The sequence below is a fragment of the Saccostrea cucullata genome, unplaced genomic scaffold (assembly GCF_032062105.1).
Source record: "Saccostrea cucullata isolate Sc308-1 unplaced genomic scaffold, CSIRO_AGI_Scuc_v1 ctg2143, whole genome shotgun sequence".
Classification (NCBI taxonomy): domain Eukaryota; kingdom Metazoa; phylum Mollusca; class Bivalvia; order Ostreida; family Ostreidae; genus Saccostrea; species Saccostrea cuccullata.
This window is the reverse complement of record NW_026930112.1, coordinates 60,653-86,565: the sequence shown is the minus strand read 5'-3', so window position 1 is coordinate 86,565 and position 25,913 is coordinate 60,653. Positions and strand designations below refer to the sequence as shown.

At 33.9% G+C, this 25,913-nt stretch overlaps 2 protein-coding genes across 4 annotated transcripts in view; one reads left to right on the top strand and one right to left on the bottom strand.

Annotated features, from left to right (window-relative positions):
- LOC134282949 (lipoxygenase homology domain-containing protein 1-like) overlaps window positions 1-25,913 on the bottom strand; it is a 30,092-nt gene that overhangs the window by 962 nt on the left and 3,217 nt on the right. Inside the window, exons 2-18 of one of the 3 annotated variants that reach the window (XM_062765370.1) lie at window positions 16,802-17,022; window positions 16,487-16,633; window positions 16,213-16,283; window positions 15,559-15,717; window positions 15,175-15,324; window positions 14,874-15,030; window positions 14,029-14,230; window positions 13,855-13,903; window positions 13,304-13,439; window positions 11,078-11,098; window positions 10,041-10,210; window positions 9,826-9,912; window positions 9,216-9,531; window positions 8,942-9,111; window positions 8,115-8,201; window positions 5,467-5,761; window positions 3,862-4,034 (exon numbers count right to left, since the gene is read on the bottom strand). In XM_062765370.1, coding sequence (XP_062621354.1) covers window positions 3,862-4,034; window positions 5,467-5,761; window positions 8,115-8,201; window positions 8,942-9,111; window positions 9,216-9,531; window positions 9,826-9,912; window positions 10,041-10,210; window positions 11,078-11,098; window positions 13,304-13,439; window positions 13,855-13,903; window positions 14,029-14,230; window positions 14,874-15,030; window positions 15,175-15,324; window positions 15,559-15,717; window positions 16,213-16,283; window positions 16,487-16,633; window positions 16,802-16,889 — 2,478 coding nt within the window. In that variant the 5' untranslated portion in view covers window positions 16,890-17,022. Of the gene's footprint in view, window positions 1-3,861; window positions 4,035-5,466; window positions 5,762-8,114; window positions 8,202-8,941; window positions 9,112-9,215; window positions 9,532-9,825; window positions 9,913-10,040; window positions 10,211-11,077; window positions 11,099-13,303; window positions 13,440-13,854; window positions 13,904-14,028; window positions 14,231-14,873; window positions 15,031-15,174; window positions 15,325-15,558; window positions 15,718-16,212; window positions 16,284-16,486; window positions 16,634-16,801; window positions 17,132-25,913 lie in introns of those variants that run through there. The other 2 variants (XM_062765367.1, XM_062765369.1) reach the window with 2 other exon arrangements.
- The window catches only part of LOC134282950 (steroid hormone receptor ERR2-like), a 48,264-nt gene continuing 39,710 nt past the window's right edge, over window positions 17,360-25,913 (top strand). The window contains exon 1 of the mRNA XM_062765373.1: window positions 17,360-17,473. The gene's annotated coding sequence lies outside the window, so the exon portion shown is untranslated. The remainder of the gene's footprint in view (window positions 17,474-25,913) is intronic.

Here is a 25,913-nt window from a genome sequence, read left to right as displayed (position 1 = left end):
CACTCTTTGGTAATGAATAAGCAATGGGGTTATGATCTTAATCAAACATGGATTCCATAGGTTAGATATCATTTTAAACCAAATTGGGCTAAGGGGAGACTCTGAGTTGACAATATATTTTTCCTTAGAGATACTTTTGAGCTTAATATTTGATCTCAAAACTTGGGTTCAAGATCACTATAAACTCATTACTTACAGGCAATCCATAGACCAGGTGAAGTTGAGCCAGATTTGGCCAAGAGGGAGAAAATACTTAGTATATCGGTGAATATCAAGAATTTCATGCAGAGATCTGGTTTAACCTTAATATCTAACCTAGAAAATTACTTCAAGGTCACTGCAAACCCTTAACCCATGAGCATTAAAAGGGTGCAAGGAGAGAGCTAGAGACTATGTTCCAGACAAAAAAATTATTTGACACAAAAAGTGATTTTTTTTTCCTTTATGTTTGATCTTAAAAAAATTGATTCAAGGTCACTGCACTGACTCTTACCAAAAGGCACTCAGTACTAGGTGAAGTTTGAGCAAGATTAGACTAAGTATAGAGAAAATACATACAAGACAACATCTTGACTTCTAACCTAAGCAGAAGTCTCTGTCGAGACTGTAGCTCTACTGGTATATACTTAAAACAAAGGAAAAGAAAAGTAGCAGTTGGGACTTGAAACTTTAAAACAGCAAAAAATAGAGAAATGATCCTTGCCGCTCATCAAAATAAAAACTGATGTAAAGAATTATGTATCTTAGTATAGTCTACTTGTGTGCGAAGTTATATTGAAATTGGACCAAAACTGTAAGAGTAGCATTTTAAAGCACGTCACAGAAATTTTTTTTTAGTAACCTTGGCTAAACCATTCATCGAAATCTAAAACCGATGCTTAGAATTATGTATCTCAGTGTAGTCTACTAGTGTGCCATTTTAGTTATATTGAAATTGGACCAAAGCTGTAGGAGGAGTAGCATTTTGAAAGAATTTCACAGAAATTTTTATTTTTAGAAACCATGGCAAGACCGTTCATTGAAATAAACAAAAGGCTCATGGGCCACATCGCTCACCTGAGAAGCTTTGACCATTCTGTTCTTTACTAGATTTCCCCCTTGTAATACATATTGTGACCCCACCCTACCCCACTGATCATAATTTAGACAATTTGAAATCTACACTACCCCAGGATGCTTCCACATAAGTTTCAGCTTTTCTGGCCCAGTGGTTCTTGAGAAGAAGATTTTCAAAGATTTTTCCTATACTGTAAACCAACTTTTATTCGCGTGCGAGAAATTTTCGCGAACTTCGCGACAGCCTTGTCATCGCGAATTTTTCTCGCCGCGAACTGGTCCTTCAAGTCTCTGTTTCTATTAACAACAGATCTAAAAAAGGCTTGATCGCGAAATTTTATCGTCGCAAACTACTGTACAACTGGAAAATCGCAAAATAATGTCGTCGCGAATAAAAGTTGGTTTACAGTATATTTCTATGTAAAACTTTGATTCCCCATTGTGGCCCCGTCCTACCCCCTGGGGTCATAATTTGAACAATTTAAAATTTACACTCCCCAAGCATGCTTTCACATAAGTTTCAGCTTTTCTGGCCCAGTGGTTATTAAGAAGAAGATTTTCAAAGATTTTTCCTATATATTTCTATGTAAAACTTTTATTCCCCATTGTGGCCCCGCCCAATCCCCGGGGGTCATGATTTGAACAATTTAGAATCTACACTACCCAAGGATGCTTTCACATAAGTTTCAGCTTTTCTGGCCCAGTGGTTCTTGAGAAGAAGATTTTTAAAGATTTTTCCTATATATTTCTATGTAAATTTTTGATTCCCCATTGTGGTCCCGCCCAATCACGGGGGGTCATGATTTGAACAATTTAAAATCTACACTACCCAAGTATGCTTTCACATAAGTTTCAGCTTTTCTGGCCCAGTGGTTCTTGAGAAGAAGATTTTTAAAGATTTTTCCTATATATTTCTATGTAAAACTTCGATTCCCCATTGTGGCCCCGCCCAATCACCGGGGGTCATGATTTGAACAAATTAGAATCTACACTACCCAAGAATGCTTTCACATAAGTTTCAACTTTTCTGGCCCAATGGTTCTTGAGAAGAAGATTTTTAAAGATTTTTCCTATATATTTCTATGTAAAACTTTGATTCCTCATTGTGGCCCCGCCCAGTCCCTGGGGGTCATGATTTTTACAATTTAGAATCTACTTACCCCAGGATGCTTTCACTTAAGTTTCAGCTTTTCTGGCCCAGTGGTTCTTGAGAAGAAGATTTTTAAAGATTTTTCCTATATATTTCTATGTAAAACTTTGATTCCCCATTGTGGCATCGCCCAATCCCCGGGGGTCATGATTTTTACAATTTAGAATCTACACTACCCCAGGATGCTTCCACATAAGTTTCAGCTTTTCTGGCCCAGTGGTTCTTGAGAAGAAGATTTTTTAATGACCCCACCCTATTTTTGTCTTTTCTTGATTATCTCCCCTTGTAAAGGGATTTGGCCCTTAATTTTAACAATTTAAATTCCCCTTCACCCAAGCATGCTTTGTACCAAGTTTGGTCAAAATTGGCCCAGTGGTTCTTGAGAAGAAGTCGAAAATGTGAAAAGTTTACGGACGGACAGACGGACGGACGACGGACACAATGTGATCAGAAAAGCTCACTTGAGCCTTTGGCTCAGGTGAGCTAAAAACTGATGCAAAGAATTATGTATCTTCATGTAGTCTTCTTGTGTGCCAAATTATATGAAATTGGACAAAAACTTTAGGAGAAGTAGCATTTTGAAAAATTGTTTACAGACAGACAGACAGCTAGACAGACGGATGATGGATGCATTACCATCGCATATGCTCTTCTGGTCTCTGATCAGTAGAGCTAAAAATAAGGTCCAAGTTGCTACACACTTGACCCACAATATTAATCAATTTACATGTGTATGTTGTATAGTATCATAAAAGGAGAAAATGTGCTCTAGAAAAGGATTTTACACAAAGACCCCCCCCCCCCAAAAAAAAAAATAACAACAATGGTTCAAGTTCCCTGCTCAACATATAACCAATGAGCATTATTTGGGTGAAACAATTTTGGGCCAAGAAAAGAAAAAAATGCTCCAGAGAAGAATTACACAGAAATGTTAATCTACATGTATGTTGACCTTTGACCTAGAAACTTTCTTCAAGGTCATAGCTTTTCATGGGTGATGTTTGAGCCAGATTGTGGCAAATGAAGAGAAAATATATGTCAGACAAGTAATAGAATTGGCATTGTTGGGACTGAATCTCTGCTCAAGCTTTGTCCTCACTTTCCCTAATGATGCCTGGCTAAAAATTAAGAATGTGTTTTTAGAATAAACATATATTACCTGTCAGAAATTGAAATGTATTTAAAATTACTGCATTTAATTATGGTTAGTGTGAAAGGTTTAACAAAATATGACATGATGTTCTTTGGGTAAGGAAAAGTGCACTGTTAAGGGCTTAACAATAAAATCATGTGCACTGTTCTTCAACAATTTTGGGGGTAAAAGAAAGGGTACAATCACCACACAGACCTACAGTTATAGTGTCAGCATCTACTCCAAAACTCTGAAAGAAATTGGTCATCAACAAAATGTAGCACTGGCACTGTTTGACAGCTGTCAGCTTCAGTTTTAAGTTTGTTTTAAGTTCGTTGCTATTGTCAGCTTGAACTTTTAGGTTGAAATTTTACTTGACTGAATTTTAAACTGCATTTCTCCAGTTGACATCTTTGACTACAATCATGAAACCTTAGTAACTTTTAATAATATTTTTTCCCCTTAAATCATAGAAATTCTCTCTATTATAGAGAAAGAACATACTTCAATCCTTTTTACTCACTTTGAAAACATCTGTCTGTCCTTTTTCAAAATTATTTTTCTCATCATCCAATGGCAGTCTAGGTGTTTCTAAGCCCTTCTTTCCATGTAGCTGTATGTAAACATTGGCATCAGTCCCAGCAAAAGATTTTGTTCCTGTTTTGACTATGATCTGGTATACTGTGTTAAGGGCTTCTATAATTACAACAAATATGCATTTTAGCAGAAAATAAATACATGGAGAATTTTCTTCTGTTTTAAAGAGAGTTTCTTGTTATTTTCCTCAAAACTTTTTTAAAGTTAAAATTCCTTGCATATATTCAATTACAGCATACTTTTTCTTCATTGAAAATATTTTTGAAAATATGTCATTCATGCAGTACAGTAATTTTAATATTTTAATAAAATGAGATTAAACAAGAGGCCCAGGGGCCACAGCGCTCACCTGAGCACATTGGCTAGGAAAAAGCACATATCAGATCAGAACTGAAAGTTTACTGGGGGGGGGGGGGTGACCGGCTTGTCCCCCTAGGGGTTCATGATTTGAACAAACTAGAATCTACACTACCTGAGGATGATTCCACATGAGTTTCATCTTTTCTGGCCCAGTGGTTCTTGAGAAGAAGATTTTTAAAGATTTTTCCTATATATTCCTATGTAAAACTTGGGTCGGCCATTTTGGCCCCACCCTAGCCCTGGGGGCCATGATTTTCTCTCAAATTTGAATCTACACTACCTGAGGATGATTCCACATGAGTTTCATCTTTCCTGGCCCAGTGGTTCTTGAGAAGAAGATTTTTAAAGATTTTTCCTATATATTCCTATGTAAAACTTGGGTCGGCCATTTTGGCCCCACCATAGCCCCGGGGGCCATGATTTGAACAAACTTGAATCAACACTACCTGAGGATGATTCCACATGAGTGTCATCTTTCCTGGCCCAGTGGTTCTTGAGAAGAAGATTTTTAAAGATTTTTCCTATACATTCCTATGTAAAACTTGGGTCGGCCATTTTGGCCCCACCCTAGCCCCAGGGGTCAAGATTTAAACAAACTTGAATCTACACTACCTGAGGATGATTCCACATGAGTTTCATCTCTCCTGGCCCAGTGGTTCTTGAGAAGAAGATTTTTAAAGATTTTTCCTATATATTCCTATGTAAAACTTGGGTCGGCCATTAAACCCCACCCTAGCCCCGGGGGTCATGATTTGTACAAATTTGAATCTACACTACCTGAGGATGATTCCACATGAGTTTCATCTTTCCTGGCCCAGTGGTTCTTGAGAAGAAGATTTTTTAAAAATGCCATTAATTTTTCTCTAATTCATAATTATCTCCCCTTGGAACAGGGCATGGACCTTCATTTGAACAAACTTGAATCCCCTTCACCCAAGGATGCTTTGTGGCAAGTTTGGTTGAAATTGGCCCAGTGGTTCTTGAGAAGAAGTCGAAAATGTGAAAAGTTTACGGACAGACAGACAGACGGACAGACAGCTAGACAGACAGACGGACGCCGGACAAAATGTGATCAGAAAAGCTCACTTGAGCCTTCGGCTCAGGTGAGCTAAAAATTGAAAATAAAAGTAATGATGTATAGTTATTTTTTATCTTTGATAAGAAGACACACCATGACCGGCCTCTCCCTTGTAGTGAAGTTGCTTCTTCATACACTTGAGCTGCCTCTCAATCTTCCCATCATCTTCTTTTTTATCTAGCCATTTATTACATGGGAAGTAGAACTCTTCATAATCAGGAGTTCTAAATGGTGCCTCTTCTTCTTCCTCCTCACTCTCTGTATCAGACAGCTCACGCCTCTTCTTCCTCTGCCTCTGTTTAGTCTTGGCTTTTTCTCTCAGCTTTTTTTTCTCTTTTTCTACATGAGTTTTGATTTCTTTCTTTGTCAAATGTTTTCTTATTATAACCTAAAATAGATATTCCACTTTAAATACATTATTGTATTTACAATGTATATGCATGCATAAATAGTCAGCTCAGAAGAGAACAAATCCACAATTGACACTCTAGTTCCATGAATTAACTTCTTCCATTGTTATTACCCTTTCTAAGTTCATTCCCAACAAGTGAATAAAAAAACTGATTTCATTAATGCATTAATTACCAAATTGAATTTATGCCACCATTATCGAAGATTTGGGGCACATAGTTTTTTGCCCTGTTTTTGTTCGCAAAAACTTTAAAACTTGCCCATAACTTATGATTGGTTGAAGATGTATGGCTTTCATATTTCACAAGTGCCTTCCTTGTGAGGAGACCTTTCTTTAGAGACTACCTAACTCCTCTTGACCTCGGAGTTTGATCCACTTTTGCAACAATTTACCATACTTTAACCTAGAAGATAGTGCTAGTGTTTTCATACTTCATGTGTATATTTATTCTGACAAGGCCTTTTAATGGATACAATTATTGTTTTCCTTTTCCATAATTTGGACCTTGATGAATTGAATTTACCTCAATTTAAAAAAAAAATCTAACTTCGGACATTATACTCATGAATAGTTAGTACTGGGGCCTTATTATTTCACAAGTGTATTCCTTGTGAAAAGTCCTTCCTTTGGATACCATGAGCTTTTACCTCTTGACCTTGGAGATTTTTGAAAACTTTAACCTTGCCATAACTTTTGAACAGTTAGTGCTAATTAAGGCATTAATATTTTACATGTGTGTTTCCTAACAAATGATTCTTCTGTATATCTTTAATTTGACCTTTAGAAATTGATCCAACTTTGAATTTGACATATATTTTATAAAAAATCTTTAACCTTGGCTATAATGTTTGAATGTGAGGGCTTGGGCTTTCACATTTAAGGTCTTACGTTTCAACTGAAGACCTTATTTTTCTGTTGTTTCTTTTCATCTTTTCTTATTATTATTCTTACCGATTTTGTGCACGTGATTTCTCGTAAATGTGTCGATGGATTTTCATGAAACTTTCAGCATTGATGACAAATTATTGTAGAAGCACAAATTTTTGTGGGCATAAAATTTCGTTGTTTTGTCATCAAAAATAGTTTCGTGGGCATTTAATTTCGTTGTTTAACCCTATTCAATATGTAGTCATATAAAATTTCGTGTAGGATTTAACTTCGTTGAATATTGTTGACAACAAAATAAACGAAATTTAATCCCCCACGAATATTTGTGCTTTTACAGTATATACAACTTGAGGCGCTTTTTTTTTAATTTGATGATGTCACTTCCCGTTCCAAGTTTTCGGCGATTTAGTGATTTTAAGAGGGTCATTTTGTCCGGCATATTTCTCAGAAAGTGCTTAACACAGAAGCGTGAAATTTTCAGTGCTTATAGAGCAGCCATTGGAGATGTCTATTTGGTATATCTCAACCACCGAAAGTATGAAGTGCAGACGCTTGCTATGGCCCAGAAATGGTCCTATCACGAATTTCAAAATTTCTGAAACCTTTTCTTCCATATTTTTTTTTACCTAGAAATATTTTGTTAAAACACATAAAACAAAAGAAGTGTAGAACTACATGAGCTTTCAAATGATATCTCGAAAAAAGGGCTGGCCCTATAATTAAGGGCCTAGCTGGGCCGAAAGTTTTTCCTTAATATCTCAAAAAGTATTGAGAATTTGTAACATGTTAAACAAGTAAAGTTGTTAAAAATGTCAAGCTCAATCTATTAGAGTTGTCAAAATACGTCTGGCATCGTCGTTTCCAGCCAAACCCGAAGTAGTCAAAAAACGCGTATTTTTGCTGTTCTTGACAAGTTTTGGGGTAACGTACGTCTCTGGGAGCATAAAAATAAATTTTCTGTCCGTTGTCGTTACTTCCGGTCAAACCGGAAGTAGCAAAAAGTGGCTTATTTTTGTATTAATTAACATAGCTTTAGAGGAATCAAACCATTTTTGGGCATTATTTCTCATTTTTGTAAAAAATGAAAGCCACTTCCGGTCAAACAGGACGGAAGACCTACTCATTGCTTTGCAACAAGCTTTGCTCTAGTTCACTGGTATATTCATTGAGACAAATAACTGTTTTCTTTTTTCTTTCTGCTAACAAGATTTTTCATCTCTTGACCTTGGAGTCTGAATTGCATTTGAGAATCAATACTTCAACGTTCACCAAAAGCTACCATATGGGGCATCGATGTTTCACAAACAAATCTTGACTTAATGATGAAATATTTCAGTATTGTGTCTTACAGTCAAGATATCTTATCCAACAAATTAAGTTTAAAGGTGTTTTAGAGGTATTGAGAGAGTTAGCTGTTTTATGACAATTCAATGAAACTTACATCATCCAGAAACCATCCAGAACCAGATCCTGAGTCGTCATGTCCAATCACAATGTGAGATAAGGTTCCCAGGTTCACATCCTCTAACTGGTAAAATATGTACAGACGTGTTAAACTAGTAAAATATGTACAGACGTGTTAAACTGGTAAAATATGTACAGACTTGTTAAACTGGTAAAATATGTACAGACTTGTTAAACTGGTAAAATACATGTATGTACAGACATGTTAAACTGGTAAAATATGTACAGATGTGCTAAACTGGTAAAATATGTAGTGTATTAAAAACTGGTAAAAAATGTACAGTGTCACTGTTAAACTGGTAAAAATTTGATATGTACAGTGTGTTACTAAAGCAAAGTGCATGATTATCTGAATTATTATTCATAACCTCTAACTGGTTAAATAAACACAGAGTTTTCCCTTAAAATATTGATTATCTATTGTTGGAAAATATTAAATGTACAAAAAAACAGATGTTACTTATAATATCATTAAATGTATGAACATTTCTCATACGTAATTTTTCACTTTATACAGTGATTAACTACAGAAATACTTGTGCAGAAAAACATTGGCACAATATGTTACAGAAAACATATGTGACAGTTACCTGCAGTACTTTTAAAGTACTTAGATATTCAATGTCCCTACTATATTTTACAGAGGAAATAGCATTTTGTTCAACATTTCATCACAGTGGTTGTATACTTAATAATGCAATATCTCTTTTGTCATATGTACTATCACAATATAAAAGAGTGCTATTTAAGGAAAACATGTATGATTCTCAGTGGCCCTATAATTTTAATCTACAGTGTACAAACCTCAAAAATATCTTCCATTCCCTTCTCAAAATTATTTTTGGCATCATCAAGTTTGGTTCTTCTGGAACATCTTCCATTTTCTCCAAACATTTGGATGAAGACATCAGCATCAGTCCCAGCATACTGGACTTTTCCTGTGTGGACTATCACAGTGTAATGTACCTTCTCCTCTGTAACAGACAATAATTGACAACATCTAAAATCATCTCCACATACAATACAATGATATCAATGATTGAATTTGATCCTCTTGACCTTGGGAATTCTTACTGACCTTGGGAATTCTCACTGAAGTGAAGCGTGTTACTGGCGCTCTTCAGTTCCATCTGTACCAGCCCGTCTCCTTCATCATTGGCCAGCCATTGGTTACAAGGAAACACACTCTCTTCATACAGAGGAGGAGTAACCTTTCTCCTCACTTCCTCCTCCTCACTCTCCTCGCTGTCCTCATCTCTTCGTTTCTTCCTTCGCTGATTGGGACTCTCCTCTCGAGATTTTCTCCGTGCAGCCTCTTTCTTGTCTCTCTTTTCCTGCTCTTTCTTTACATATTTGCTGGCTTCTTTTTTCAAGATGTATCTTTTGATTTTGACCTACAGGTGTGTAACAATTGTACAACTATTACAGTTCTGTCATATTTATGTGTGTACAGATAGAGGTACCAAGTGAACTCTGATCTAGTGTAAAATAAGGTTTATTTATACATGATAAAAGCAAAACATTTTCCCTCAAAATTTCGTTTACTAGGGAAATTAAGCTTGTAGAGAATATTTCTATGATTACTTCTTCACATTCTCACACCAATAAAAACCCTTATATGCTGTCATACTTTGTAATCAGAATAGATAAACTCTTTATTGTATCTTCAGTACAGTACAGTACAATACCTCATCTAGAAACCATCCTGCACCAGGTCCTGAGTTATCATGACCAACAATAATGTGAGAAATGGATCCAACATCAGGAGCTTCCACCTTAAAGCAAAGTCAAAAATATCTTACTTATAAAAGGGGATGGAAAAAATAATTGAGAGTGAAATGAGCCCTTACAGAAAATTACACACATTTTAGAAATAAATTTATGAATTCTGCTGTCTAATTACCTTATACTGCTCTAGAGCGCCTCTTTCAAAATTGTTCCTGGAGTCATCCAGCTTGATTTTACGAGTGGCCCTGCCATCTTTACCACAGAATTGTATGAAGACGTTTGCATCTGTTCCTGCGTATTTGACATCACCGGTTTGCACAGACACCACATATGTGGTCTTTGCACCTTGAACAAAATTCACACTTCATAATACTATTTAACATTTTGGATATCAATGATTTTTTTTAAAAAATTTTACTTATTATTTGCAAGTATTAAAAAAGGTTAAAAACTAGCCTATGAAATATTTTTGAGAACATACATACATTATGTACTAGCTGCCACATGAAATTAATTTTTAGACTCCCATTAATTCTCATTTGCAATACATGGGGTGAATAGTTATTTTTAATCTTCTTTATAGGCTTATGATATCTATATTAAGCTCTTTACATAATATATTTTTTATTGTAAAATTGCGAATCATTTCTTAATTTTTCTTGCAATGATGAGTGGGGTTGGGTCAGGACTTAGATCACATTTTACAAATTTTATGTAAGGCAGTTTTAATGCAAGTAAAATTGTTTAAGTGCTGACTTTCTTCAATTACCAAACAAAATATATTCCTTTTTTTCAATCCACTTTGATTAAATAGGTTACAACTTGAGGGTTGGACCCCTTCAGAGGGGTGGGTGGGAATGAGAATCTACATTAATTTTAAGTGGTCTGTTCATATTCAAGTTAAATACATGAATCAAACAAGTAAGTAACAAATTAAAAGTCTAAGCATGCTATTTAAAACCAACTTGTAAATCTCTATGAACAACAAACAGCATTATTATAAATATATCTTTATGGGATACTCATGGGTGATCTCCATCTTTCCATACGATGCACCCAAGGGTATCTGTGATACATGTACATAAACAATTAATATGCAAATAAACAGAATAACTTGGTGATGACCACAGGTATACCTGTGCTGTAAGTACAAATCATGCATTTAAAGACAGACTATTAAGACAAAGAACATGAAGATATATAAAATGTTACCATTTTCATCAATCTGATATCCTGTTATGGAATACACATTAAACTACACTTAAACACACATGTTTGATAATTTTACGACCAAAAAAATTTTTGTATCGATTATTTAAAATTCTGACAATAATTGCCCCTATCAGTAATTTTTTTAACAGTATTTGCTGGGGACAAAGAGTGCTTTAATACATATGTATTTCATTATATTGGTATGATTTTCAGTTGATAATTATTTATCTGCATATATGCAAAATTACACAGATAATTTACATATTTAATGCTGTTTTGATGTTTGTTAAATTACGACAAATTCATAGCAAAAAATATAAATAAACAAAACAGAAAAGTTCCAGCACCAAATGTATGTTACCTTTTGTTCCTTTGAGTGTAAAAAAAAAACAAAACATTGATATATATTTTCAATACATGGTTATTAAAATGAGAAGCAAATGGTATGGATAATGAGTTAGTTTTGGTAATATGAATTAACAATTGTAAATATGGTGAATGAATTTAAATTTTATACAAGAGTTCTGTTTTATTTCTATGGCAGTAACTTTAGTAATGATATAATGTTGAATTATTATCATAGTATATGATATAATGTAATTATTATATTAGTATAAAGTCAACCTTCAATATAACTCAAGTGCAAAGAGAAAGGTAAAATCCTTGTCAATTTATTTATATTTTTTTTTGGGGGGGGAGGGGGGGGGGTTATATAATATTTATTAAGCATATTTAAAAATAAAAATCATCTTTTCTGCAAAAAGTTTTATATTTCCATGAAATGATATACTGTAAAATCACGTAATTTCAAAGGGTCTAATTTTGTTTTTACTATGGGTGTTGGTTTGCATCTTAAAACTCTAACAACCCGTACGAAAGTTCGAGGCAGAATAGGCACGGCTTGGGCACGGGTAAGACACGGAATCCGCACAGGTTTTTAAAAAGCCACACAGGTTCTGCATGTCAAAGACACGGACATGGCTTCCGTGTCTGCAAGTGAGGAATCCTCACTCACAGAAACACGTGTGGAGGCATGGAATCCGTGTACCAGGGAGACGGTTTTTAACTCAGGCGGGTTTTGCTTCAAACTACATGTATTTATTTATTTCTCACGGCTTTTTACTGAGCATGCTCAATCATAACTTCCTTTATTTGAATATTAGATTGGAGGGATTCATGGTCATGAGCTAAGAATGTGTCTTTTTGCTCTAGTTAAAGGATATTAAACTAATAGATGTCAGTTGGATTTGTATTTATGTCAGCCTGGGGTAATTTCTTCACTTTTGAACTAAATGCAGTAAGTGTAATCTAAATAAGTCATTTTTTCAATTTTCATGATCTTCCTGTATTGCAATGTTGAAAGTGAACATGATGAAATAGTTTAGGTTTATTTGAATGACTTTAGTTGAACTTTCACTAATCCTTTATAGCTATAGTATATATTTTATGTGACATCACTGTGCTAGCTAGTGAAAGTTTTATTTAAACTAAATTCTTCCTCAGATTGTGCAAACTTAGCTATTAGATTAAATTACAATTGAATATTGTACATTATCATTAAAATCTTAATTAAAAACTAGCATGGATTGTAACTCATAACGTTAATCTTTAACAGAAAGTAAATGGACACATTCATTTTAACTTTTAAAATTCTAAAACTAAGCATTAATGTAAAGCAATGTGAAGTTAGTTTGGTTTCAGTCACCATTTTAGCATTTATCCACACTTACATCAGGGGGTTCTCTAAAGACCATGACCTAGATCTAAACAAATGCACAGATCCTGTGACTCCTTATATAGTATACGGCACGCCTTTTTTGACACAGGTTTCCAAAAAACCGTGTCTCCATATATGGAAAAGGACACGGGTTTCAGACACAGGTTTACAGAATCAGTGAGTCCATATATGGAATCTAGCATGGCTTTCTGACAAGGGTTTTGTAAAACTGTGTGATCTCATTTAAATATTTCGGCCAATATCCTGTGCCGTATCCATGCCTCGACCACTTTTAGGCACGGCTTTCCATACATACTTTACATAGGAGCACGGAATGCTAAAGCACGGGTTTCTGGAGATGGAATCCGTGCCTGAGCCGTGTCTAAGCCGCCTGGACTGTTTCGTTCGGGAAGATATAATCTCAAAGGAGGTAAACAATCATGGTTATATAGAGATATTGATATTTGACAGAATGAGTGATGAAGCATATACTCTCAAAAATCAAATACCTGTAGTTACTTCTTTAGGTAGAGATTTTTTGGCAAAGATTTCTCGATATAAATGTCCTTTTCCAACATCTTTTCCAATAAATCCCCCATACAGGAAGTAGTAGGTCTGCTTTGGGGTATTTGTGGCAATTGTAATCTATAAAACATTAATATAGCTTACTGTTATTCAATTAAAGGAAACAATTTAGTCAAAGCTTTTTGTCTAAAAAAATATTGTTCAGATTTTGTTGGTACTGTAGATTCATTACTTTGCATTAAGTCACTGAATTAATATTGCAAAAATGGACCTTAGATGTCTAATCATGAAAACAATAATTTGTGACTGAGTAGATGGTTGATCAAGAGATTTTAAGTGGATTTCCTGCAAAAATCAAAAGCGTGTAATTTGATTTCCCAAGAGATGTGTCCACTAAATTATGCAATAATCAATTCCTCATGCATGTTTAGGAATCTACAATATGTCCTTTTCTATCATTTATATGCACATATCAGCATTATCTTCTAATTAATACAAGTAAAAATATTATCTAAGTTGAACAACTAATACTCACTTTTTCTAAATGCCACCCCGAGGCTACACCTTTGCCATCATGTTCTATCCTGAAAAAAAACAAAACAGAACAGTAAATCATCCAGCTATCAGAAAATTGTCAAAGTTTATCTTAATATTATCTGTTAGGGTTAAGTTTACAACTTCTCTTAGAATGACAAGTACATTTACATACCTGATTTTCTTTAACTCTCCCAAATCTCTCTGAGAAATTCTGAATTTGTCTACACTCCCCTTCTCAAAACACTTCTGCCCTTTTGAAGAGTCTACCAAATGAATTTTTGGGCTCTGTCCTCTTGCACCATATATAGTCAAGTAAATGTTGGCATCAGTGCCGCCAAAGGACTTGTTCCCTGTATGTACTGTGATGTCATAATCTGTAATTGAGGATTAAATTGAAATTTCTTTAAAAAGAAAATAAATAAACCTAACAATTCAAATATTTTTTTTAACAAAAGAAATTATTTCTATAGATGCTGATATTTTTAGATTAATTAAGATACATAAGGGAATCAATGTTCTTTTCAATATATTTAAAAAAAAAACATTGTACAAAAATATAATTTCATCTAGCAGCTGTTACTTTAAGAAATTCCTCTTTTACATATAATCAGTTGACAATTCTCCCTATATTACTCTTGAATCAATCTCTTTAATCTCTTCTTGTACAATATCTTGTTTTCCCTGCTAATCCTGATTGGTTGTTTGTGTTACTTGCTAACTCATAATTGGTTGCTACCAGTATTCTTCATGATGACTAGAGGTGACCTATGATTGATTAATCCTTTTTCTTGCATGATATGATTAGTAATTTATTATCCTTCCTTACCTATAATTGGTTAATCCTTTTTCTTCTTCCTTACCTATGATTGGTTGATCCTTTTTCTTCCTTACCTATGATTGGTTGATCCCTTGTCTTTCTTACCTATGATTGGTTGATCCTTTTTCTTCTTCCTTACCCTTGATTAGTTGATCCTTTTTCTTGCTTAATATGATTAGCTATTTATTCTCCTTCCTTACCTATGATTGGTTGTTCTTTCTCTTTGCCAATCAGATCCCGACTGTCAGGTGAATCAAACCACTCTTGACATTTAAACACCCACATCATTCCTGTCTTCATGTCTGTAATCTCAACTCTGTCTAGGAACCACCGTAAACTTCTCTTCCCTCCTTCATGCTAAAGAAAAAAAGTTATCAATGCATATTAAAAGCATAAACTGAATTTCCATCCATCTCTAAAGATACAAGATAGCTAGTGTTTCTCTACATTTGAAATATTATTTGAGCATTTTTCAAGCATCTTCCGATGGAAAAGCTATACCTCAATTGTAATAATTTCTAGATTCCCAAGTCGTGGTCCCTTGAGGAAAAATGATTCTTTGGTATTTCTCATAAAGGAAAAGTTAGAGGTTTTCTTGGACAGTTTAGTTCTGTACAGGACATCTCTACTCCCTTTAATTGTAATAAAAACCTGAAACATATTGAAAACAAAAATTAATCAATATGTAACATATCATTAAAAAAACATTCAAAAAGAAAACCCTTTCAAAGAAAATTACAATAATTTACTAATGTGTGTTGCTAGAACAAAAAGAAAACTGTTTCAAATAAAATTACAGTAATTTGTGTTGCTAGAACACAAAGTAACCCTATTTCTTTTGCTTTTTGAAACTTAAATTCAGCATGATATATGGAGTAAATGTACCTCCCCTGTGGTTCCTGCATTGACCTTGTCCCCCGTGTAAATGTCCACCCTGTACAAGTGATCCCCGATGTTCGGAGCCTCCTCTATCATCTTTTGCTTTACCCTGGGTCTGGGAGCTACATATTCAATCCTAGGTTTGGCTGACACTTGTCTCTTTGGCTTAAGAATAATAATATTGAATTTGATATGTTATCTTAATAATGAAAATTCTGCAAATTTGCACGTTATAATATAGATAATGCAAATATTTTACTGTATGAATAAATATTTCTTTCAATTGATAAAAAGATCTTTAAAAAACATTTTAAAAAATCATTTTATTGGTACAGTAAAACTCAGTTTTATTGAAGTCACTGGGACCTATGAAATTACTTCATTAGATCCGTAATTCGTTATTTATATAAGGAATTCATAAAATTTATATAGCTGGGGATCCAAGATAACCTTTTTCATATCTGTGAATCTGCAATATAATACATCCATGGTCATACAAAACGAGTTTTACGGTATCATTTGTTATTATTTTTTACCATTGTAATTTATGCATGAAGTGCATGAGGTAACTCATAAACTAAACATCACTATAAGAAATATTGAAATCTAATTGAAAAGTATGATTTAATACTATATATTTAGCAGATATTATTTAGATACCCTGTATTGAAGCAAATGTCTCTTGTGTTCTTCTAATGTGGAACAAATGTAACAAAAGGTAGTTTTGGGTCCTGAAATATAAAGAATCATGTATCATACCCATATAATCATAGATATTTATTCACATGATATTCCTAAAAAAGTAAATCATATAGAGTCTGGGGTCTGTGAGAAGAGAAACCCTTATACATTTTTTTAAAGAAACGAAAGACATCAGTACATAGTTCTTGAACTGAGAATGATATACCTACCTGTTGAAGCTAGATCATATTACCTGTAGATAAATTTACTGAGTCTGACTCGTCATCTTTAGTAGAATCCTTTGTAGATGATCTGATGTTGTCTAAAACTTGACTGTCAGTAAACATGATATTAGTGTCATGCCATCTTACTTGTTTTGGATCTGGTGGGTTTGGATGTGCTAAAATACAATAATAATTGAATATACTCAACAAACATAGTTCTTCATGCAAGAATTTATTGATAATGTTTTACATTTATTTCCCATTTTTATCCATTTTTTAAACAGTATTCAACATGTTCAATCGCGAGGAAATTCGAATTAATTTAATAAGCTATTCAGTTTTACCGTTGGATGAATATGCTGATTTTGGTCTGTCACTGGGATGCCAGTGTTTTATTCCATACTGTAAACATGGTTCCAATTTGTCTGCCATATTTGAGGACAATCGGTTAAGATTATCATGAGTTTTCCTACATAAATTTTGAAGACCATCACCATATAACTTTGGATTGATTTTTCCGACGCATGTTGTGACAGTTCCAACTTCTGGATCAGTTAATCTAGATCTCGAAAGATATTTTCTTTCTTTATTCATAGTTTACGGGTTTAATGCAACTGCCCAAAATAAAATCACGATTTTGTCGATTATCATCCCAACCAAATGGCAAGTCAAGTGTTTACATTGTAACCACAGGAACTTAGCCAACAGGTGGTCGAGAGTTGTCGTAAAATTTGTGTCTATGATTTCATTATAAATCGTTTCATTAAAAAGAAAAGAATTTAGGGACTTTTGAAATAAGGTTTAACAATTTTTGTTTTAATTCTCAAAAATATCAATAATAATATTCCGATCGAAAAAATCTCGGACTCGGGATTCATATTATTCATGATATGCAGATGAACTCTGACCTTTTCGGAAGCAGTCAGCAACGCAGTTAATAGATATATTTCACGAAAATATTGCAGTTTATCATCAGTTTCGTCTATGAAATACCAAGTGTAGTGAATATTCTTAAGGTAATCTAACAAATATACGATGTTTTGTACAAGTGTAATGTAAATAAAACCCAGAAGGGTGTGCAACGTGGAAGCCACATGGTGAATGCTATTTATAGTATCACGGATCAAGAAAAAATGAAAAATTATTAAATATTTGAAGAAAATATACATAGTGATACTAGTAATATTACTTTAATCAATTTTAAACTTCAGTATATTTGCTTAAGCCTACACTGAATTATCTTAATTTGAAAAATGCAAACTGTCTCTCAGATAGGCCATTATTCATATTTTAAAAAAATCTGCAGCTTTGTCCCCCCCCCCCCCCCCACCAATGACATGAGGGCAAAGGCCATCTGTCATCAAAGACTTATATTAGGTGTATGCTCTCGCCAATCGATTGCTATTTCAGAAAGAGAGGGTAAACATCCTCATTTAGAAAAAAATGAATAATTTGTTGTGCATGTATTTAATTAAAATAATTAAATAAAAAGAAGAGAAGGTTTGATGAGATTCTATGGAATGATGCCATTAGTGGTGTGTGTTGATAAACCAAAACATGCTTGGTTTCAGGATGGTATGTTTGTGTGTTTTTCTAGGTATTATATATTATATAAATATTGCATGTATGAGTGAATAACATTGAAAATTTTTCACCCCAAGAAAATGATTGTCAACTGAGGCACAGCCGAGGTTGACAGTGGTTTTCGAGGGGTGAAAATTTTCGATGTTACACTCAACTACATGCAGTATTTATTATATTATACTGAATGTTTTATATAAATACATATAACAGTGAACCATGCGCGCATAAATTCTGCGCAGTTGCTATTTTTTGGAATATCACCCGTCGTCAAGCACTGTTGACTGTTGCTACGCTGGAGGGTTTGGCTTCATTATTCAGTGGGTAATAGTGTTTTTTAACTAATGTTTCTCGACCAATCAGATTCAACTAATTTACATGAAAGTATAGATACTTACTTACTGACCATATTGACTTTGGCATAGATAAGATTGTCACTCATTGAAATAATATTTTTTAAAAGTTGCTGGAAAAAACACTTAATTGTTGTTTCTGTACATATAAAAAAAACAAAAGGTTGAAAGTCGACATCATGTATTCATTCCAGGGGGGAGGGAAGCTCAGTTCACATTTATTTTTTCAAATTATCTACTGTAACACTCTAGCTTAAAATTCCTTACTCCTGTCGAGCGAAACCAGCTTCAAAAGTCATTTTGAATATGACTTATCGTCTGCCAATTTGCACTAGCTTGCCCCATAAAACATACAGTAGACAAAATTATTCTTTATCCTTACATGTAGAATGAAACTAAAAGCAATGAGGGATCACAAAATTATGCAAAAAGTCTTAACTAGAGAGAAAAAAGTTTAAAGTAGTTTTTTGTATTACATGTATAAATAGATCTGCATATACATATCAATAAACATTGCATTAGTTGAGGCTAAAACTGCAAAGAAAAACAATGTCAACCTATGCTCTGCCTCATCATGGTTGACAATATATAAAGTTTTTTTTAGAAGGTTACCCTTAACTACATGCATTATTTATTATAATAATGTATATATCATATACTGATTTCAGTTTGTGCTTGCATAAATTCTGCGGTCAACATTTTTAAAAATATAATTATATATAATCACCAGTTTTGCAATTTTGACTCGACTCATCTGTTAAAAATATGAGCTGATCAAGAGTACTCTGAAGAGTTATCTCTCTTTCACTTCAAAAGACATAATGATTGTATCATTTGTATGAACTTTTGACTTTACAAAACATTGATTTACTATAAATGTCATATTTTACTATGCTCTCTATCATATGTCTTTGAAATTAAAATGGTAATATTGATGTACATGCACTAGCTATCGTGTTCAATGCCCAATGGTTTGCTGTTGTATAAATTTGTGGGAGGATCAAATGTGGATTTCTGGCTATATTGAAGTTTGATTTTTAAAAAACAACATAATTTAGAGTGCACAGTAGTATTGTGAAATGTGAATAGTTGACACAAGACACACAAAAAGTTCACATAAATATATTAGGATGATTTTTTTTTATTTCACAGTCAGACTTAATTGATTTAGGCCTTGACATTGACATTGAATTTAGTTGATGGAGGAAACTATAATCCATCTGTGTTAAACATCATTCTGAATAGTATTTTTATTTTCAGGTATATATGTAAAAGTAAATTAAGATTAGGTGATCATTAATATAATTGTCAGAGTTGATTTAATTGTTTGACCTGTTGACCTTATAAGCAAAACATTTTTGTTTGGGAAAACTTAACTCTTTACCCCTTAATGACCAACTCTTTTTTGTTCATGAATACATATTGGAATATCAAAATGAGTTGATTCAGATACTGTATACCTAGGTTGAAGCTAACTTTGACCTTGATCTCCTACCTTATCATTTGAGAATAACCCAATTTTATTAAAGGTAGTGCAATTTAACGCAGATCGAGATAATTTAATTTCATGCATCATCATTGGAATTTAAGTGAGATCTGTAGGACTATACAAATTAGACCTTGATATTTATAAAAGGTAGGCACTAATTTCTCTAAGGAGGGTATCATTTTGTATACTTTGATAGAGGAATGACATATAAACATGAGTTATGATTATTTTATAGCATGGTATTTTTGGCAGATATTTCAGTTTTACGTAAATATGAATATGTTTTTCATACATCCTCATTCTAGTGACGTTTGTTTTGGTTGTATATTGGTGTAGGTATTTATATGAAGAGCAGCGACCTGCATTCTGACAGGCTGTGTATATACGCACTTCGTGAAAAAAATGCATCTGTTTTGCTTGAAGGCGTAAAGTGTGACTGAGAGAAGGGGGAAATCTTTTTTGAAGATAATAATATGTCTGTTAATTGTTATCTGCAGTTAACACCAAGTATGGTATATGTTTCATAATTTTATTCATTGGCAGATTTGCATTTTAATAAGAGTATAACAAGAGCTCACTTGCATTATCCAGAGGGCAAATTTCATGGTAGTTTAACTTTCTTAGCTGTTTCATCTTGCATGTTCATTTTGTTTATTTTATGTCAAAGACTATATGTTACACAATTCCTGCTTTCCATTTAGAGTTGGATATTGCTTCATTTGTATAACATGCTCTCTGACAAATGAAAGTTTATATTTATATGTGAAACCTCGGATTTATACATATAATGTAGATTAAAGTTTGTTCAAATCATGATCCCCATGGATCAAAGCTTTACATAGGAATAAATAGGAAAACAATTAACTGAAGAACAGCAAAGCCATGTTAAATTGCATTTATTTGGAAGCATCATCTGTAGTATATATATATATATAGATTCAATTAATTCAAATCATGACCCATAGGGGTTGTATGGGGCCACGATGGGTGATCAAAAGTGGTACATATGAATATATAGAGAAAAAAACTATAAATCTTTCTCTCAAAAAACAACTAATCCATGTTTAGTCATATTGATATGGAAGTATCTTGAAAGTAGTGTATGTAGAATAAAGTTATTTCAATTAACAACCCAAGTTCAGAGTTTTCCCTTTATTTCAAAGTAAAGGGTTAGAGATTTTAATCTTTTAAACATGTGCGATAATGCCCAACTTTGGTGCCAGGCACATTACTGGAAGAAGAAGATGATCAATTGTAACAGGCCAGGGGCTGAGGTTTATACACAGAAACTCTGTGGACATTACAAAAAATTTCTATTTCAAAGCGGCATTTTTGTCAATTGAAGCAGTCAATTTGGCCAGTAGCCGGTTCTTAGGGAAAACACTGCAAGTTGTAGGGTGGGGGTAGGTCTAAAAAAATCACAACACCTCGGGTAGGTAAGGTTGCAACAAGAATCAAAATTTTATATAGGACAATATATACATGTATGATACATGTAGTAAAAATTGTGCTGCTGAAGAAAAGAGGGGCAATATTTATTCAGGTGAGTGTTGATACCAATGGGCCTCTTGTTTTAATAATTTCATCTTGATTCTTCTCCAGAACCACTGGACAAATTGCATTTAAAGTATACTTGGGTAAAAGGAATTCAAGTTTGTTCAAATTAATGTCCACATTCTTTCAAGGGGAGATAACTAGGAGAAAGTAAAAATCAGGTGGGGTCAATTAAAAATCTTTTCAAGAAACCACTGAGCCTGGCAGAAAATATGAAACATCCTTCCAGATTATGATAGTATTAATTCAACTTTATTAAAATCATGACTGCTGTGGATGGGAAAGGGTCTCATGGACAATCAAAATTTTACAAAGGATTAAATCGGAAAAATCTTTAAAAATTTTCTTTTTTTAGCTCACCTCCACAAAGTCGAGATGAGCTTATGCTATACCCCAGCGTCTGTGTCAGCATCGGCATTACCGTCGGCGTCCCTGTTAAAGTTTTAGGAGCAGGTCCATTCCCAAGTAACTATGAGCCCTACCCGGACCAAACTTGCATGAATGATGCATCTAGGGATGGACACTACCAGACTTGCTTCGGATGCTGATGTGACCTACATTTTCCAGTTGAGTGACCGGGTTAAAGTTTTTGGAGCAGATCCATTCCCAAGTAACTATAAGCCCTACCTGGACCAAACTTGCATGGATGATGCATCTAGGGATGGACACTGCCAGACTTGCTTCGGATGCTGGATGTGACCTACATTTTCCAGTTGAGTGACCAGGTTAAAGTTTTTGGAGCAGGTCCATTCCCAAGTAACTATAAGTCCTACCCGGACCAAACTTGCACGGATGATGCATCTGGGGATGGACACTACCAGACTTGCTTCGGATGCTGCATCTGATCTACATTTTGCAGTTGAGTGACCAGGTTAAAGGTTTTGGAGCAGGTCCATTCCCAAGTAACTATAAGCCGTACCTGGACCAAACTTGCATGGATGATGCATCTAAGGTGGACACTACCAGACTTGCTTCGGATACTGGATCTGACCTACATTTACCACATTATTGACTAGGTTATTCCCAAGTAACTATAAGCCCTACCCAGACCAAACTTGCAAGGATGATGCATTTAAGGATGGATAATGGAAACTTGCTTCGGATGTTGGATCTGACCCGCATTTTCCAAACGAGTGATGAATCAGAAGTTAAATTTTTTGGAACAGGTCAATCCCCAATGAATTTTAAGACCTATTTAAACAGAACTTGTTTGAATATTGTTGTCAGAATAAATACTTACTGTTAAGAAAATATAATGTGAGATTTGCATTACCTAAATTGATAATATTTGTCGAGGTGAGCTTTGTAATCTTTGATTAGCAATGTTTTTTTAATCTAAATAAATGATGAAGACCAGCAAAGCCATGGTCATTTATATATATGTGTGTGTATTATGTAAGCATCCAGGTAGTGTATACATTATTCAACCACTTAATGACTTATTTAATCACTTCTACAGAGAAAAGCAGTATGCATATAAAAGGGCAAACTTTGTGAAACTTCACCCTAAGTAGATGATATTTATATGAATGAAAAATTCTCAAATGAGATGTAAAATGGAGCATACAATCAATTTCTAATCTTTTCATTTTTCTGTAAACAATTTTTCAAAATGTTACTCCTCTTATAGTTGAAACAGGAAGAAAATGTATGGCTGGACTGGGAATCCAACCCGGGGCCCCTGCATCTCCAGTCAGGTGCTCTACCAACTGAGCTATCCAGGCCAATATCCATGGCCCAAACCATTACATATTTTTGGTTTTAGTTTCAAAAACCAGATATTGCATTACGTATATAAGTTGAATTTTGGCTCCATGGCATCTGATCCCATCTGGGATGTTACCAGAACTCTGTCACTGTTTATATTGTTTTCACAGACTTTTGAGATTGATTTTATTTATTTTCATATTCCATAACTGCATGATATGCATGCTATCATGGGACATGTAAACAAAGCATGTACATACCAAAACACTATTTTTTATGACACTCATAAAAAAGCAGTTGTTGAAGAAAAAATGTTCTTGTTAATTAAGCCTAATTTGTTTTGTTTAAATGTCAAAACATGTGGAACACTTCAGCTTTTTATTGTCATCCATGTGTAAGGTTCCTTCTAGTTGTTTGAACATTGCTATATAGATGAATGTAGGACTCTTTGAAGACAAATCTGATAGCCTTTGATTTGTATTGTAGTGCTGATCATGTTATCATGACATTTTAATCTAAATAGTGTTTCCAGCTTTTTTTGTGTTTGTAACAGTTCCTATTTATTAAAAGACAATGTCAAAAATCCGCTGTAGTCGTTTAGAGATAGGCATCTTAATAACATAGCTCATGTGTTTTGGGGGCTTATACTGGCCCTCTGTATTATACAGGTTTTAAACCTTCTATAGAGGATTACAGATGTGTGTAGCACTGCTCGGGTATTCTTTGTTTCAAGGTTCCTCGCTGGATTCTAATCTCCGGCCTTGACAAGGTTTTTTCCAGACACACTCCTGACCAGTATTTTAATCATATTAAGTCTTGATTAGAGATTTTAAGAATATTATAAAATGTCAATGCCCAACCTGTTTTTCTTTTGCCCCTCTAAACGGTATCCTGTCTAAACCTGTGTGTCAGTTTAGTTGAAAAGCAATAGATTAATTCTTTAGGTCATTTAATGCTACATTTTATCCTTATGCATTTAGCTGTTCTGTGCTCGATGCACTTTTAAATTGCCGATATTTGCCATTATTTTGGAATCGATTTTCATTAAACATAAACACAAGTTCCCCTTGTTGAATTATCAGGAACTGCTTCTTATAAAACACTTATATTAAATCAATAACTTTTGGATAATAAATGTATCTTTTTTTCATTGTTTAAGAGATTGATCCCTCAAAAGATCCCAACTTTTGGGGGAATCAATCTCACTATCTGTGGAATTAGAAAAAAAAACTAATAGTTGCCAAAAGTTATATTGCATTTAATTGATATTTATGCAGAATCACATTATTTATATACAGTGGACCTTCAGATATCCGGATGCTTCAGTATCTGGACGATTTTTGATCGGAACGGAAATTTTTAACGTTATTTTGTCTTGTTTTAAAACTGGTAATTCACATATCCGGATGCTTCACATATCTGGACAAAATGACTAGGAACCAAAGCGTCTGGATAAATCTTAATGAGGCTCCACTGTATAGCCAAAGAGGGTTTTTTTTTCATTTTAGCACTGTAATTTTATATCCAATTTGGGATATGGATCCCATCCTGGCTATTTTAATATCCTTTTTTGGTAATTGGTCCCAACCTGTTTAAAGTTGTATATCTTGGGTATTATTGGTATATGTGTACTATTTTGAACTTTTATAAGGGCATTTTATTTTCGTGAACTAAGATGATTGCCTTAATCCAACAATAACGTCAATTTAGTTAGTGCGTTAGCTGTAGAATAAAGAGGTCATTTGCCTTTAGACCAGATAGATTAAAATATTATACCTTGTTTATAATGCTCAGTAAGAAATACCAGGTTATTGTTGTATAAAATATATTACCTGTATAACTATATATATACATGTATATTTTTTAAAAAGTCACAAAAAAAAGGAATATTTACAAGGTAATTCAGAGGATGTATGTCCCCTGCTAAAGATAAAAAGAAGAGAATGTGCTGAACTGGGGGGGGGGGGAGGGGGCACTTTAAGAAGGGGAGGGGGGCATAGAGAGTTGTGGTATAAAATTTAATTTCAAAACTCAAAAAAATCTTCAGATGTCACCTGGAAATGAAAGTTTTATACACACACACAGAATGTTTGAATTTAGGACTTTGACCTATAACCATTTGATCTCAAAATAAACAGGGGTCTTTCTTAGGCCATAGGGAGCTGTGGAATAAAATATCATTGCAAAAAGCTCAAAGGCTTTTCAAAATACATAGCATGGAAACATTAGTATCCAAGCAGAGAATGTTTTAACTTATGACCTTGACCTTTGACCTTTTGACCTCAAAATCAATAGTTAACTTCCTTTGGCCATAGGGAGTTGCTGTGTAACACTTCATTGCAATAGCTTATTTTAAGGCTTCTCGAGATATTGCTTGGAAATGAAAGCGTTTTAAAAATACAGACAGACAGAAAGTATACCAAATACATGTGTAAATGTATTTGGCCAAAATATTGACTCAGTCAGGATATTTAGAATTTTGTTTTGTTTAACCACCCACTCTTGTTCATAATTTAATGATTTGTTTTTTCTTGTAAGTATGAATGTAATTCTGAAATATCCTCCTACTTTATGTAATTGAAGTTCAAATGATGAAGCAAAATAGGTAAAAAATAAAAAAAATAGCAGGTATTAATCAATTTATACAATTAAATAATACCTGGAAACTGCTAGTTCAGGTTGAAATGCCAGATGTTTTATTGCAAAGGGAAAAATGCCATATTCAGCATATATAGACTTAAATGTGTTTATCAGCATTGACGAATCTTTAAA